This window comes from Heterodontus francisci, chromosome 27 (assembly GCF_036365525.1).
Source record: "Heterodontus francisci isolate sHetFra1 chromosome 27, sHetFra1.hap1, whole genome shotgun sequence".
Taxonomy (NCBI): domain Eukaryota; kingdom Metazoa; phylum Chordata; class Chondrichthyes; order Heterodontiformes; family Heterodontidae; genus Heterodontus; species Heterodontus francisci.
In genome coordinates this window covers 58,291,474-58,303,834 of record NC_090397.1, presented here as the reverse complement: position 1 = coordinate 58,303,834, position 12,361 = coordinate 58,291,474, and the positions used below count along the sequence as shown (strand labels likewise).

The window sequence follows — 12,361 nt, the reverse complement described above, 5'->3', positions numbered from 1 at the left end:
TTGACCTGTTCAATGGTCCTTTGGGACTGGTGTGTTGCGGCATGTTTGCTTTGATCTCACTCCTTCTCAAAACTATTCTCAGCCATTAACAGACTGGAAAAACTGTTTAATTGAATACAAGAAATCATACGGTTATACTGTTAGTAAAAGTACTGTTTTCACTTTCTAGATTATTTGCGAAACTCTAAAGTCATGGAATACACAATATATTTACAGAGGCTAGTTATTCTATTGGTAACAGTAGACATATACCTGCATACTGCAATATGCCATTGGCAGACTTGAGTTATACTGTTGGTTTCTATGTCACTCTCGACCCAGCAATTACAGAACTGACCAGCTTTCGAGTGGCGGTTAAATTTTGGTGTTAGGAGGATGCTTTGGGTCTCTCATGGCATCGTCTGATTCTGGGACATTATCAGCACAGAATGGATAGTTTCTTTTGGGCCTCCTTATCTCGAGAGACAATGGATACGCGCCTGGAGGTGGTCAGTGGTTTGTGAAGCAGCGCCTGGAGTGGCTATAAAGGCCAATTCTGGAGTGACAGGCTCTTCCACAGGTGCTGCAGAGAAATTTGTTTGTTGGGGCTGTTGCACAGTTGGCTCTCCCCTTGCGCCTCTGTCTTTTTTCCTGCCAACTACTAAGTCTCTTCGACTCGCCACAATTTAGCCCTGTCTTTATGGCTGCCCGCCAGCTCTGGCGAATGCTGGCAACTGACTCCCACGACTTGTGATCAATGTCACACGATTTCATGTCGCGTTTGCAGACGTCTTTATAACGGAGACATGGACGGCCGGTGGGTCTGATACCAGTGGCGAGCTCGCTGTACAATGTGTCTTTGGGGATCCTGCCATCTTCCATGCGGCTCACATGGCCAAGCCATCTCAAGCATTTACCTAAAACCAGTAGGACTGCACTTCAAGAGTAATTTATTGTGTGGAGTAATTTATTGTTTTGAGATGTTTTGATGTGAAAGGTGCTATTAAAAAGCAATACAAGTAATGATGTATTATGAATAAAATGATTCAAAGTTAAGTATCACAGATTCATAGATGGTCTAATGGATGACTTGGAACCACTTTTTGCAAACTTCTAAGAACATAAGAAGTAGGAGCAGGAGTAGGCCTTATGGCCCTTCAAACCTGCTCTGCCATTCAATAAGATCATAGCTGATCTTTGATGTCAGCTCCACCTTCACGCACTATCCCCATTTTCCTTGGTTCCCTTATTATCCAAATATTTATTAATCTATGTCTTGAATATACTCAATTACTCAGGATCCACAGACCTCTGGGTAGAGAATTCCAAAGATTCACAACCTTTTGAGTGACAAAATTTCTCTTCATCTCATTCCTAAATAGCCGGCCACTTCTTCTGAATCTGTAATCCCTAGTTCGAGATTCCCTAGCCAGGGGAAACATCTTCCCAGCCTCTCCCTTGTTAAGCCCCTTAAGAATTTTATTTGTTTCAATGAGATCACCTCTTACTCCTCTAAACTGTAGGGAATATAAGCATAGTCTATTCAATCTCTGCTCATAGGACAATCCCCTCATGCCAGGAATTAGACTAGTGAACCTCCATTGCAAGTTATCCTTCCTCAGGTAAGGAGACCAAAACTGTACACAGTACTCCAGGTGTGATCTCACCAAGACCCTATATAATTGCAGTAAGACCTCTTTGCTGGTGTACTCCAATCCCTTTGTAATAAAGGCTAACATACCATTTACTTTCCTAATTACTTACTGTATCTGCATGTTAACTTTCTGTGATTCACGCACAAGGACACCCAGGTCCCTCTGAATACTTTTTTTTTTATTTCCAAAATATACTTTATTCATAAAAATCTGCAAAAATTATATTGCCAAACAGTTTCAAACAGTACCAAAAAATACAAACATTGCAAGGGAGATCAGTTTCCTTCTATACTATCATGAGTTTCTTCACAACCCTTCCATTTCACTATTGTCATGCCAATTACAGTTTTACATTTACAGCAAATGAAAATATCAACGATACAGTTCGAGGGGTTTCCCATGGATCCAGCCCCTCAGTTCAGCTTGGTGGGGGGGACCTTACACTGTGGTCTTTCCCCATTGAGCCTTTGCTGCGGCTGCCCCAAGCTTTAGTGCGTCCCTCAGCACGTAGTCCTGGACCTTGGAATGTGCCAGTCTGCAACATTCGGTGGTGGACAACTCTTTGCGCTGGAAGACAAGGACACCCAGGTCCCTCCGAATACTTACATTTCCCAGTCTCTCACCCTTTAAAACATATTCTGCTTTTCTATCTTTTCTACCAAAGTGGATAACTTCACACTTCTCCACATTAAATTCCACCTGCCAAGTTCCTGCCCAATCACTTAATCTGTCTATATTCCTTTGCAGCCACTTTGCATACTCCTCACAGCTTACTTTCCCACCTAATTTTCTACTGTCAGCAAATTTAGATGCATTACACTCAGTCCCCTCATCTAAGTCATTGATATAGATTGTAAATAGCTGAAGCCCAATACTGATCCTTGTGGTACTTCACTAGTTACAGCATGCCAATCCAAAAATGAGCTTTTTATTCCCTTCTGTCCATTAATCAATCTTCAATCCATGCTAATGTCCCCATTGTCCCCAATCCCATGAGTAAACTAAGTAGGTATGAGTGGAAAATTGACTAAGGTATATTGGGAAACTATATTAAAAGATATTATAACATTTAAAGAATTAATTCATATTTTATAATGATATACATTCCCTTAAGGAATAAAAACCCCACAGGAAAAGTGGTCCAACCATGGCTACAAGAGAAGTTCACGATAGTGTTAAATTAAAGGACGAGGCTTATAATGTTACCAAAAAGAGTAGTAAGCCTGAGGATTGGGAGGATTGTAGAATTGAGCAAAGGATGATCAAGAAATTGATAAAGCATGAGAAAATAAATCTTGCTCCATGAATTTCTAGAAAGAATTTGATAAAGTCCCTCTTAACAAACTGTTAGCTAAAGTTGAAGTTCATGGAATTGAAGGCAAATTATTGCCCTGGTTAGGAAATTGGCTAAGTGGCAGGAGAAAGTGAGTAGGGATAATGGGCAGGCACTCTAATTGGCAGGGTGTGACTATTGGGGCTGGATTTTCAAAACGGGATTGGGAACATGATGCCCGGACGATTTCTGGATCTCGGCCCCACAACTCAGCTGCATTGCTCTTGCGACAAATGGTAATGCTCTAATTGGCCAGGAGGTGAGCTCAGGGCCAAATTAGTTGTGTTGAGCTTCTGCAGGAGGTGGGAACTGCATGCCTGGAACCAGAGGCAAAGGCAAGTGGCATCCATGATGTGTCCCACTGCTGCCTTGCCGAGGAGAGCCGACAGCCCCTCAGAGGGACAGCAGAATGAACAGGTGAGGCAGCAGTTCCAATAATGAAAATAAAATGTCCTGCAATGGACCCAGTGCAAGATCCTGAAAAAAATTCTTCCTCAAACAACAAAGTTATTCTCCTGCCTGCTGCGAGCCCGACAGCTGTGTACTATCATGCAGTAAATTGGTTTTGTATCACCGGATGGCTCTTTGAAAATCGTGGTGTGGACCCCCCACCTCCTTAATGAGCTCCTGAAGAAGCTTAATGGCCCCGTAATTGGAGGCGAGTAGCTTCCCTGTTCCCTCCCCAATGCCCTCACATGAAAAATTGCAGATTGTCCCGGAGGCGTGGGTGCCAGAGATGACCTCCAGGACCGCGATTTAAAAATAGCGTCTAGACCACCAGGTCCTGACTCCATGGCCCTTTCAAAATCTGGCCCTTGGTGTCCTGTAAGGATCTGTATTGGGGCCTTAACTATTCGCTGTATTTATTAAGGACTTAGATGATGGAATAGAAAGCCACATATCCAAATTTGCTGATGAACACAAAGATAGGCAGCATTGTAAGCATTGTAGAAGGAAGCATAAAAGAGACATTGGTAGATTTAAGTGAATGGGCAAAACTGTGGCAAAGGAATCCCAATGTAGGCAAATGTGGGTCATCAACTTTGGACCTAAAAAGTATATAACAGGGTACTTTCTAAATGGTGAAAAACTAGAAACATTGGAGGTTGAAAGAGACTTGGGGGTCAAAGTAAATAGATCATGAAAATGTCATGAATAGGTACAGAAAATAATCAAAAAGACAAATGGAATGCTGGGCTTTATAAATAGAGGAATAGAATACATGGGAGTAAGATTCATGCTTCAGCTATACAAATCCTGTTTAGACCACACCTGGAATAGTGTGAGCAGTTCTGGGCACCACATCTTCGGAAGGATATATTGGCCTTGGAGGGAGCAACATAGGTTCACCAGAATGACACTAGAACTCCATAGGTTAAATTATGAGGAGAGATTACACAAACTAGGGTTGTATTCCCTGGAATTTAGTAAGTTAAGGGTTGGTTTGATCTTAGTTGTCAATATATTAAGGGGAACAGATAGAGTAGATAAAGAGATACTGGGCTGAATTTTACGCAGCCCCAGCGGGTCGGATGCTGGCATGGAGGCAGATGGGGGCGGTGTTAAAATTGAGCGGGAGGCTCCGAGAAGCCTTCCCGCCCCACTCCCGCCTCCGGCCAACTTGAAGGCGGTCGAGCGGGGGCGGGGTGGGGGGGAACCACCCGCCCACCTGAGGCCAATTAAGGCCCTTAAGTGGCCACTTAATGGCAACCTAAGGGCCCTTGCCTGCCTCCACAGGTACTTTACCCGTGGCAAGCGGCCGTTCTGGGGACGTGAAAGGCCGCCTAGCGATAGCTGCTGGCCTTTCCGCGAGCTGGGGATGTGCCATGGCAGTTGGGCACAGGGTGCCCAATTGAGGGCCGCTCCCGCCTCCCAAGCCACTTCCGGGACCCAAGACCACCCCCCCCCCAAAACAAACACCCTAGACTTACCAGGGCATGACCAATCCCCCTGGTGAGGCATGCCCAACTTACCTTCATTCCTGGATCCATCTGGTCGGCTGTGCTGCAGTCCCAGCATTGGCCACCACTCCTGGTGGCGCTGCTGGAATTAAGAGCTGCCAGCCCACTGATTGGCCGGCAGCTCACTGAGGCGGGACTTCCTCCCTCAAGCTGGTGGAAGTCCCGCCTCGGGAAATGTAAAGCCCAGGGACCCGGGAACGTCAGTGGCGAATTCCCGTCCGCCTAAGGTAAAATCCAGCCCACTATTTCTGCTGGTTGGGAAATCTAGGACTAGGGAACAAAGTCTAAAAATTAGAGCCAGATCTTTTAAGAGTGAAATTAGGAAACAATTCTACACACAAAAGGTGGTAGAAGTTTGGAACTTTCTTCCGAAAATGGCAATTGATGCTAGATCGGGGTGTCCAACCTTTACCCATGAAGGGCTACATTACCAATTTTCCCTACATAGGGGCCGGTGAGCAAATTTTAGAAAGATAAAGGTATTAGAAATTTATCTTACTTCTAATCAAAATAACAAAAACATGTACATTTTTGTGAACAAGCTTTAAATGAGAAGAATAATTTTATTAACTTACTTTCTTGTTACTATGTTAAACACTGATTTAGTGAAATAAAAACAGAAAGTGCTGGAAATGCATCTGTGGAGAGAGAAGCAGAGTTAACGTTTAGTTCTGTGACCTTTCGGCAGAACTGGTAAAGGTTAGAAAAGAATTAGGTTTTAAGCAAGTGAAGGGGGTGGTGGGGAGGGGGTGGGGGTGTTGGTGTGATGGTGGGGAAGAGAACAAAAGTGGAGGTGTGTGCAGGGCAGAGGGCAGAAGAGATTAAATAACAAAGCTGTCCTGGGACAAAGGCAAAGATTGTGTTACTGCTTGTGGTGAAAGATAAACCATTCGTCCAGAGAGAGTGTTAATAGTGGAAATTCTGCAATTAACACAGTTACTGCTTTTGAAGTTACCTTTTCCTGAATCCTCCCACCCACCATCATTAGTTTAAAGTGCTATCTAATGGCCTAGTTATTTGATTTGCCAAGGCACTGACCCCAGCCAGTTTAAGTGGAGTCCATCCCAATGGAACAGCTTCCTCTTTCCCTGTGCTGGTGCCAGTTCCTTCCACATCATTCTTTCAGCTACAGATTTAATCTTCTAATCTGTTTGCCTGTGCCAGTTTGCATGGCTCAGGTAATAATCTGAAGATTATTACCTATGGGGTTCTGCGATTCAATTCTGATCCTAGCTCCTCAAACTCTCAGCAGAACGTCATTCCTAGTTCTACCTATGTCGTTGGTTGCTACGTGGATCATGACAGCTGGAACTTCCCCTTCCCACTCCAAGTTATTCTCCAGCCATGAGGAAATGTCCATAACTCTGGCACCAGGCAGTAACACAACCTTTGGAACACCTGAACGAGCTGCAAAGAACAATACCGATCCCCCGACTATATTTTCCCCTACCATTGAAACATTACTTTTCACTCCCGCCACTTGAGTGACCTACTCTACATGGTGCCATGGTCAGTTTGCTCATCCACACTGCAGACTTTGCCCTTATCCACACAGGCAACAAAAACCTGCCAGATAAGGGAAAGGCCAAGGCTCCTCCAGCAGTGAAGCATGGTAGGACCTTGTGTGCAAAATTACAATTTTTCACACAATTAATTGCAGTCATTTATATAATGAAATGCCTTTGGCTGCCCAATTTTGGCCTCTTGCACATTCCTTATTTTAAATGCTCCATCATTGGCAGCTGTGCCTTTGGTTGTCAAGGCTCTGAGCTCTGTTATTCCTCTATAAACCTCTCCACCTCTCCTTTTTAAGACACCCCTTTGAGCCTACTTCTTTGACCAAGGTTTTGGTCACCTAATGCCCCTTATGTGGCTCAATGCCAAGTTTTGTTTGATTGCTCCTGTGATGTGCCTTGGGGCAATTTACTACATTGAATGTGCCATATAAATGCAAGCTCTGAATTAAGTAAAGGCACTCCGTTCCTCCTTCAAGATTGTTCTTAATCAAATAGACAGGTAGAAATATTTGGTTAAATTTTAAAGCACTTATGAGCTAAATATATTTGCAGCTAGGATTAGCAAACAGGACATTGGATAATGAAACTTGCATAGTGATGATTATCTAATTTAATGGCATTGAATAATTCTGGTTGTCTTGTCAATATTGTAAGCTGTGATTGTATTTTCTGACTGCACCTGGGGCCCTTTATCTGCCTAACTTGCAGCAACACTCTCCTGTCCCTGACCACGAACCAGACCAGTAGCACCACTTAATGTAAGAGATGTGACTCTCTCCAGGATCAAAGTGCCCAGGTAACTCCCTCCCTGATACCTTGCAATGTCTGCATCTCAGACTCCAGCTCAATAACTCTGAGCTGAAGTTACTTGAAATGCAGTCACTTACTGCAGATGGGGTTGTCCAAGTTTGCAATTATCTCCACAAACTCCCACATGCCGCAGTTGCGGCACATCACCTGCACTGCCATCTTTATCTAACCTTCTTTTGTTTATTTAATTAATCAAAATTTATGTATTTAATCAACTTAGCTTATATTTTAATTTTCTTTAAAACTAATTACTTGATCTCGTTTAAGTTATAGGTGGATTCAATCAAATATTTACCTGTAACTTATCCCACTGCTCCTCCTGTGCTATAGTGTCACTTTGAGATTTTTCTCCTATGTTGCTCTCAGACTCACAGATCACCCTTGCCTACTGTCTGCTCTTGGCCTCGCCTTTTTCTAGGCAATTAGATGACTGAGGTGTGCCCTGAAGTGGTGTAGTAACCTGCCAACCTTATGCTGATTAGGTGCCCTCCCTCACCCTGTATACTTTGGTGTAAGTATTGAGATCGTGGGCTGGATTTTAAGGAGCCCTTGGCATCGGGATCCGTGGCGGGGGAGGCCTGAAGATTTTTTTTTATTTCCAAAATATACTTTATTCATAAAAATCTGTAAAAATTACATTCCCAAACAGTTTAAAACAGCATCAAGTCAAAGAATACAGACAGTGCAAAGGTGATCAGTTACCTTCTATACAATCATGAGTTGCCTCACAACCCTTCCATTTCATTGTCATGCCGTATACATTTTTACATTTACAGCACACAAAATTTCTCCGATACAGTTCGAGGGGTTTCCCATGGATCCAGCCCCTCAGTTCAGCTTGGTGGGGGGACCTTTAGCCCCGGATGAGGCCCGCCACAGATCTTGACACCAGCAAGACCCAGCCGGTGGCGGCGAGGCCTTGTGGCGGGTCCACCACTGTTTGGTGGCGGGACCACAATTTAAATATTTAAATAAATTAAAATGCCTGCATTAATTACTTCCCTGTCGCCTCCTGATATCCCACCGCAATCATCACCCTGGCACTGCCGCACCTTTGGATCCCCGTCCGGGGAAACAAGGCACAACACTGGCGGGGAGGAGGAGGAGGTAAGTTTCTCAGTGCAGGTGTGGAGGGTGTGGGGAACGGGGTCAAATTAAAGTCATGGGTGTAGGGGATGGTGGGAAGGGTTATAGTTTAAAGTTTGTGCATTGCAGGGGGAGATGATAAAGGTGTTTGGGGGGGGGAAGGGCAAATAATTAATTTAATTGTTATGGGGGGGTGGGAGAGGGGCAAAAGAGATGTCTTTATTTACTTTCATTTAATCTTTCTTTAAATATTTAAATTTGCCGGTAAGTAAATTTGCTCTTTAAAAATGGCGTCAGTGCCTGCGCACAGATAGCTGACACCATTGCCGGGGACGGACAGCCCACCGCCTCGAGGTGATTGGTGGGGGGCGGGCAGCCTGCACCAGCTATTTTAGTGAGCCGCTGCGCTTGAAAATGCGGCGGCTCTTTGGCGTGTTTTTCACCAAATTGGCAGCGGGCTTATAGAATTCAGCCCCATGTGTGTGAATGTCAGTCTCACATAGCAACAACAACTTGCATTTATGTAGCACCTTTAACATAATAAAATGTCCCAAGGTGCTTCACAACAGCATTATCAAAAGAAATTGACACCAAGCCTCATAAAGAGACATTCTTTCTTTCTTTTTCTTTTGGGCCTCCTTATCTCGAGAGACAATGGATACGCGCCTGGAGGTGGTCAGTGGTTTGTGAAGCAGCGCCTGGAGTGGCTATAAGGGCCAATTCTGGAGTGACAGGCTCTTCCACAGGTGCTGCAGAGAAATTTGTTTGTCGGGGCTGTTGCACAGTTGGCTCTCCCCTTACGCCTCTGTCTTTTTTCCTGCCAACTACTAAGTCTCTTCGACTCGCCACAATTTAGCCCCGTCTTTATGGCTGCCCGCCAGCTCTGGCGAATGCTGGCAACTGACTCCCACGACTTGTGATCAATGTCACACGATTTCATTTCGCGTTTGCAGACGTCTTTATAGCGGAGACATGGACGGCCGGTGGGTCTGATACCAGTGGCGAGCTCGCTGTACAATGTGTCTTTGGGGATCCTGCCATCTTCCATGCGGCTCACATGGCCAAGAGACATTAGGACTTGGTCAAATAGATAGGTTTTAAGGAGTATCTTAAAGGAGGGCATAGATTTATGGTAAGGGGCAGGAGGTTTAGAGGGGATTGAGGAAAAAGATTTTCATCCAGAGGGTGGTTGGAATCTGGAATTCACTGCCTGAAGGGGTGGTAGAGGCAGGAACCCTCACAACATTAAAGAAGTATTTAGATGAGCACTTAAAATGCCATAGCATACAAGGCTACAGGCCAAGTGCTGGAAAATGGGACTAGAATAGTTAGGTGCTTGATGGCCGGCACAGACACGATGGGCCGAAGGGCCTGTTTCTGTGCTGTATAACTCTATGACTCTATGAGGAGAGAGAGGCGGAGAGGTTTAGGGAGGGAATTCCAGAGCTCAGGGTCTAGGCAGTTGAAGGCACAGCTGCCAATGGTAGAGCGATAAAAATACAGGATGCTCAAGAGGCCAAAATTAGAGGAGAGTGAAGATCTCATAAATGAAATGTGCCCAACTGGAGGAGATACCAGAGGGCTCCTGGTTCTCATGATGCCCCAACAGGAGATGGGGAAGGGGGGTGGAGGAGGGGTGGCAAAAGCAAAAGAAGAAAAAAAGCAGATTAAAAGCACAGGCATGATGGGCTGAGTGGCCTATTCTGTGCTGCATCAGTCTACAATTTTAAATTAATTTAAATGCTTTACTTTTTTTGACTGTTTTACAGGTGATTCAGACTGCAGCGTGGCTCCTTTCAAATCCATATCCCCAAGCACCTCAGTCAAGCAATACCTGACAGAGAGGCGCTGCGGTCCTGGAAAGCATCAGGAAACCATCTATAAAGGCAGGAGGCCTAGAGGATAAAATCTTTTCTGAAATCCCCCATCCCCAATTTTTTTTCAAATCTATGTGCTCATTTGTAACCGTTTCCAGCTGCTTTGGAGGTTTAGAGCTGATCCAGGAAACCTGCGACTGATTACTACTCGACTTCTGATTTACAAGCTGTGCCTTTGGGTTCTCATGAGAACACTGAAGAATGCATCAAAATTACCCTGAATATATTCATTGGACTGTTTAATTCCTTACCATCAACTTGTGGATGGTGCCATGGATTGGGCATCTGTGTCTGAAGTGATTCCTGTCACTGACAAAGCAAAATGGACCTAAAATAAAGTCATGCTCTGCTGGTTAATTATTTGCATATTTAAGGAAGGATATACTTGTGTTGGAGGCAGTACAGCGAAGGTCACTAGACTGGTCCCTGGGTGAGAGGCGGTTAAATTGGGCTTATATTCTCTGGAGTTTAGAAGAATGAGAGGCAAGCTCATTGAAATATACAAGATTCTGAATGGGCTGGATAGGGTAGACGCTGAGAGGTTATTTCTGCTGGTCGGGGAATCTAAAACATGAGGGCACAGTCTCAGGATAAGGGGTCGATCATTTAGGATTGAGACGAGGAGAAATAATTTCACTCAAAGGGTTGTGAATCTTTGGAATTCTTTACCCAGAGAGTTGTGGATGCTCCATCGTTGAATACATTTAAGGCTGGGATAGATAGATTTTTGGCCTGTTAGGGAATCAAGGAATATGGGGAGTGAGTGGGAAAGTGGAATTGAAGCCCAAGATCTGCCATGACTGAATTGAAAGACGGAGCAGGCCTGTCTGGCCATATGGTCTACTCCCACTCCTATTTCTTGCGTTCTTGGTGCCTCAGTTGGCAACTGCACACCCTGCTATTGAGTTGAATATGTAGACCAGATCTGACCACTAGTCAGCCAGGGTGGTGGGCGATACTGACAAAGCAAGATTTATTATTATTCTGAAGGGCATTGAGAGCCATCTGAATAGGGTGGAACTGCAGTCACATGTAGGCCAGACCAAGTGGGGATGGCACAGTCTCTTCCCTGAAGGACATGAGTGAGCTAGCTGGATTTTTTTAATGACAATCCAGTTGCTTTCATGATTATTTTCCTGGTGCAAGTCCACAGCTTAGCAGATTTTTTTCAAATTTAATGGCGCAAATTGCTGTGGTCAGATTTGCTTCACGCAATCTCGAGGTTACTAGTCCGGGACTTTGAACCGCTTGGCTAGCAGAACCACTAATAATGACCTCACCACCACTGAATTCGGAAAGTGGACAATCAGCTCCTGATCACTGGCTCGTGCTGGAGACTGTTGTGTTGTTTTTTCAATTGTTTCTCTATTTTCTCCCACCAGTTTTCTCCTCTCCCTCACTTGTCTTGAGATTGCTCCCTTTGTGTGATAACCTTATGCTCACACATGTCACCCTAGTATTTTACCCAAGTGATCCTTCCTTCAATTATCAACTTAATGAGTACGCACGGGACATTCAACCATCATAGCGGAGCTCAATTCTGGTCTTAACAAATATCCGCATCGCTGGCTAATGATCAGGAACAGAAACTCTGGAGAGTTTTCTTTTCACTGAACCTTGAATGCTGTTACCAATTGCAGCACATCTAAAACTACCCTGACTGAGGTCACTGACCTCAACACAAACTGGAAATCAGAGCTGTGACCTTCCTGATCTGTATAGCTCACCTATTCCTGTCTTAACCAGCTAAATACTTGGGGGAGCTGAGGTGTAGATGTTGAGTGAGGATATCAGTTTCGATTGCAAAATAACATTCACTTTCATTAGCAACTCACCCAAGAATGAAGTGGCCCATGTCAGCCTACAAAGCACATGGACTACTGCCAGACTTGGGTTGACAAGGAGCAGGAGCACTGTATAAGTGGCAAGTAATGACCATCTTCTAGTATCCTAGGCCCAACCATCTTCAGCTGCTTCATTAATGACCTTCCTTCAATCATAAGGTTAGAAGTGGGGATAGAAACATAGAAAATAGGAACAGGAGTAGGCCATTCGGCTCTTCGAGCCTGCTCCGCTATTCATTATGATCATGGCTGATCAACCAACTCAGTAACCTGTTCCTGCTTTCTCCCCATACCCTTTG

At 44.6% G+C, this 12,361-nt stretch overlaps 1 protein-coding gene across 1 annotated transcript in view; it reads left to right on the top strand.

The window, feature by feature from the left end:
* Positions 1 to 10,673, top strand: part of LOC137385033 (protein phosphatase 1 regulatory subunit 7-like) — a 45,343-nt gene extending 34,670 nt beyond the window's left edge. Inside the window, exon 9 of the mRNA XM_068059779.1 lies at positions 10,111 to 10,673. Within this exon, the coding sequence (XP_067915880.1) occupies positions 10,111 to 10,179 (69 nt within the window). The 3' untranslated portion in view covers positions 10,180 to 10,673. The remainder of the gene's footprint in view (positions 1 to 10,110) is intronic.
* Positions 10,674 to 12,361: the final 1,688 nt, after the last annotated feature.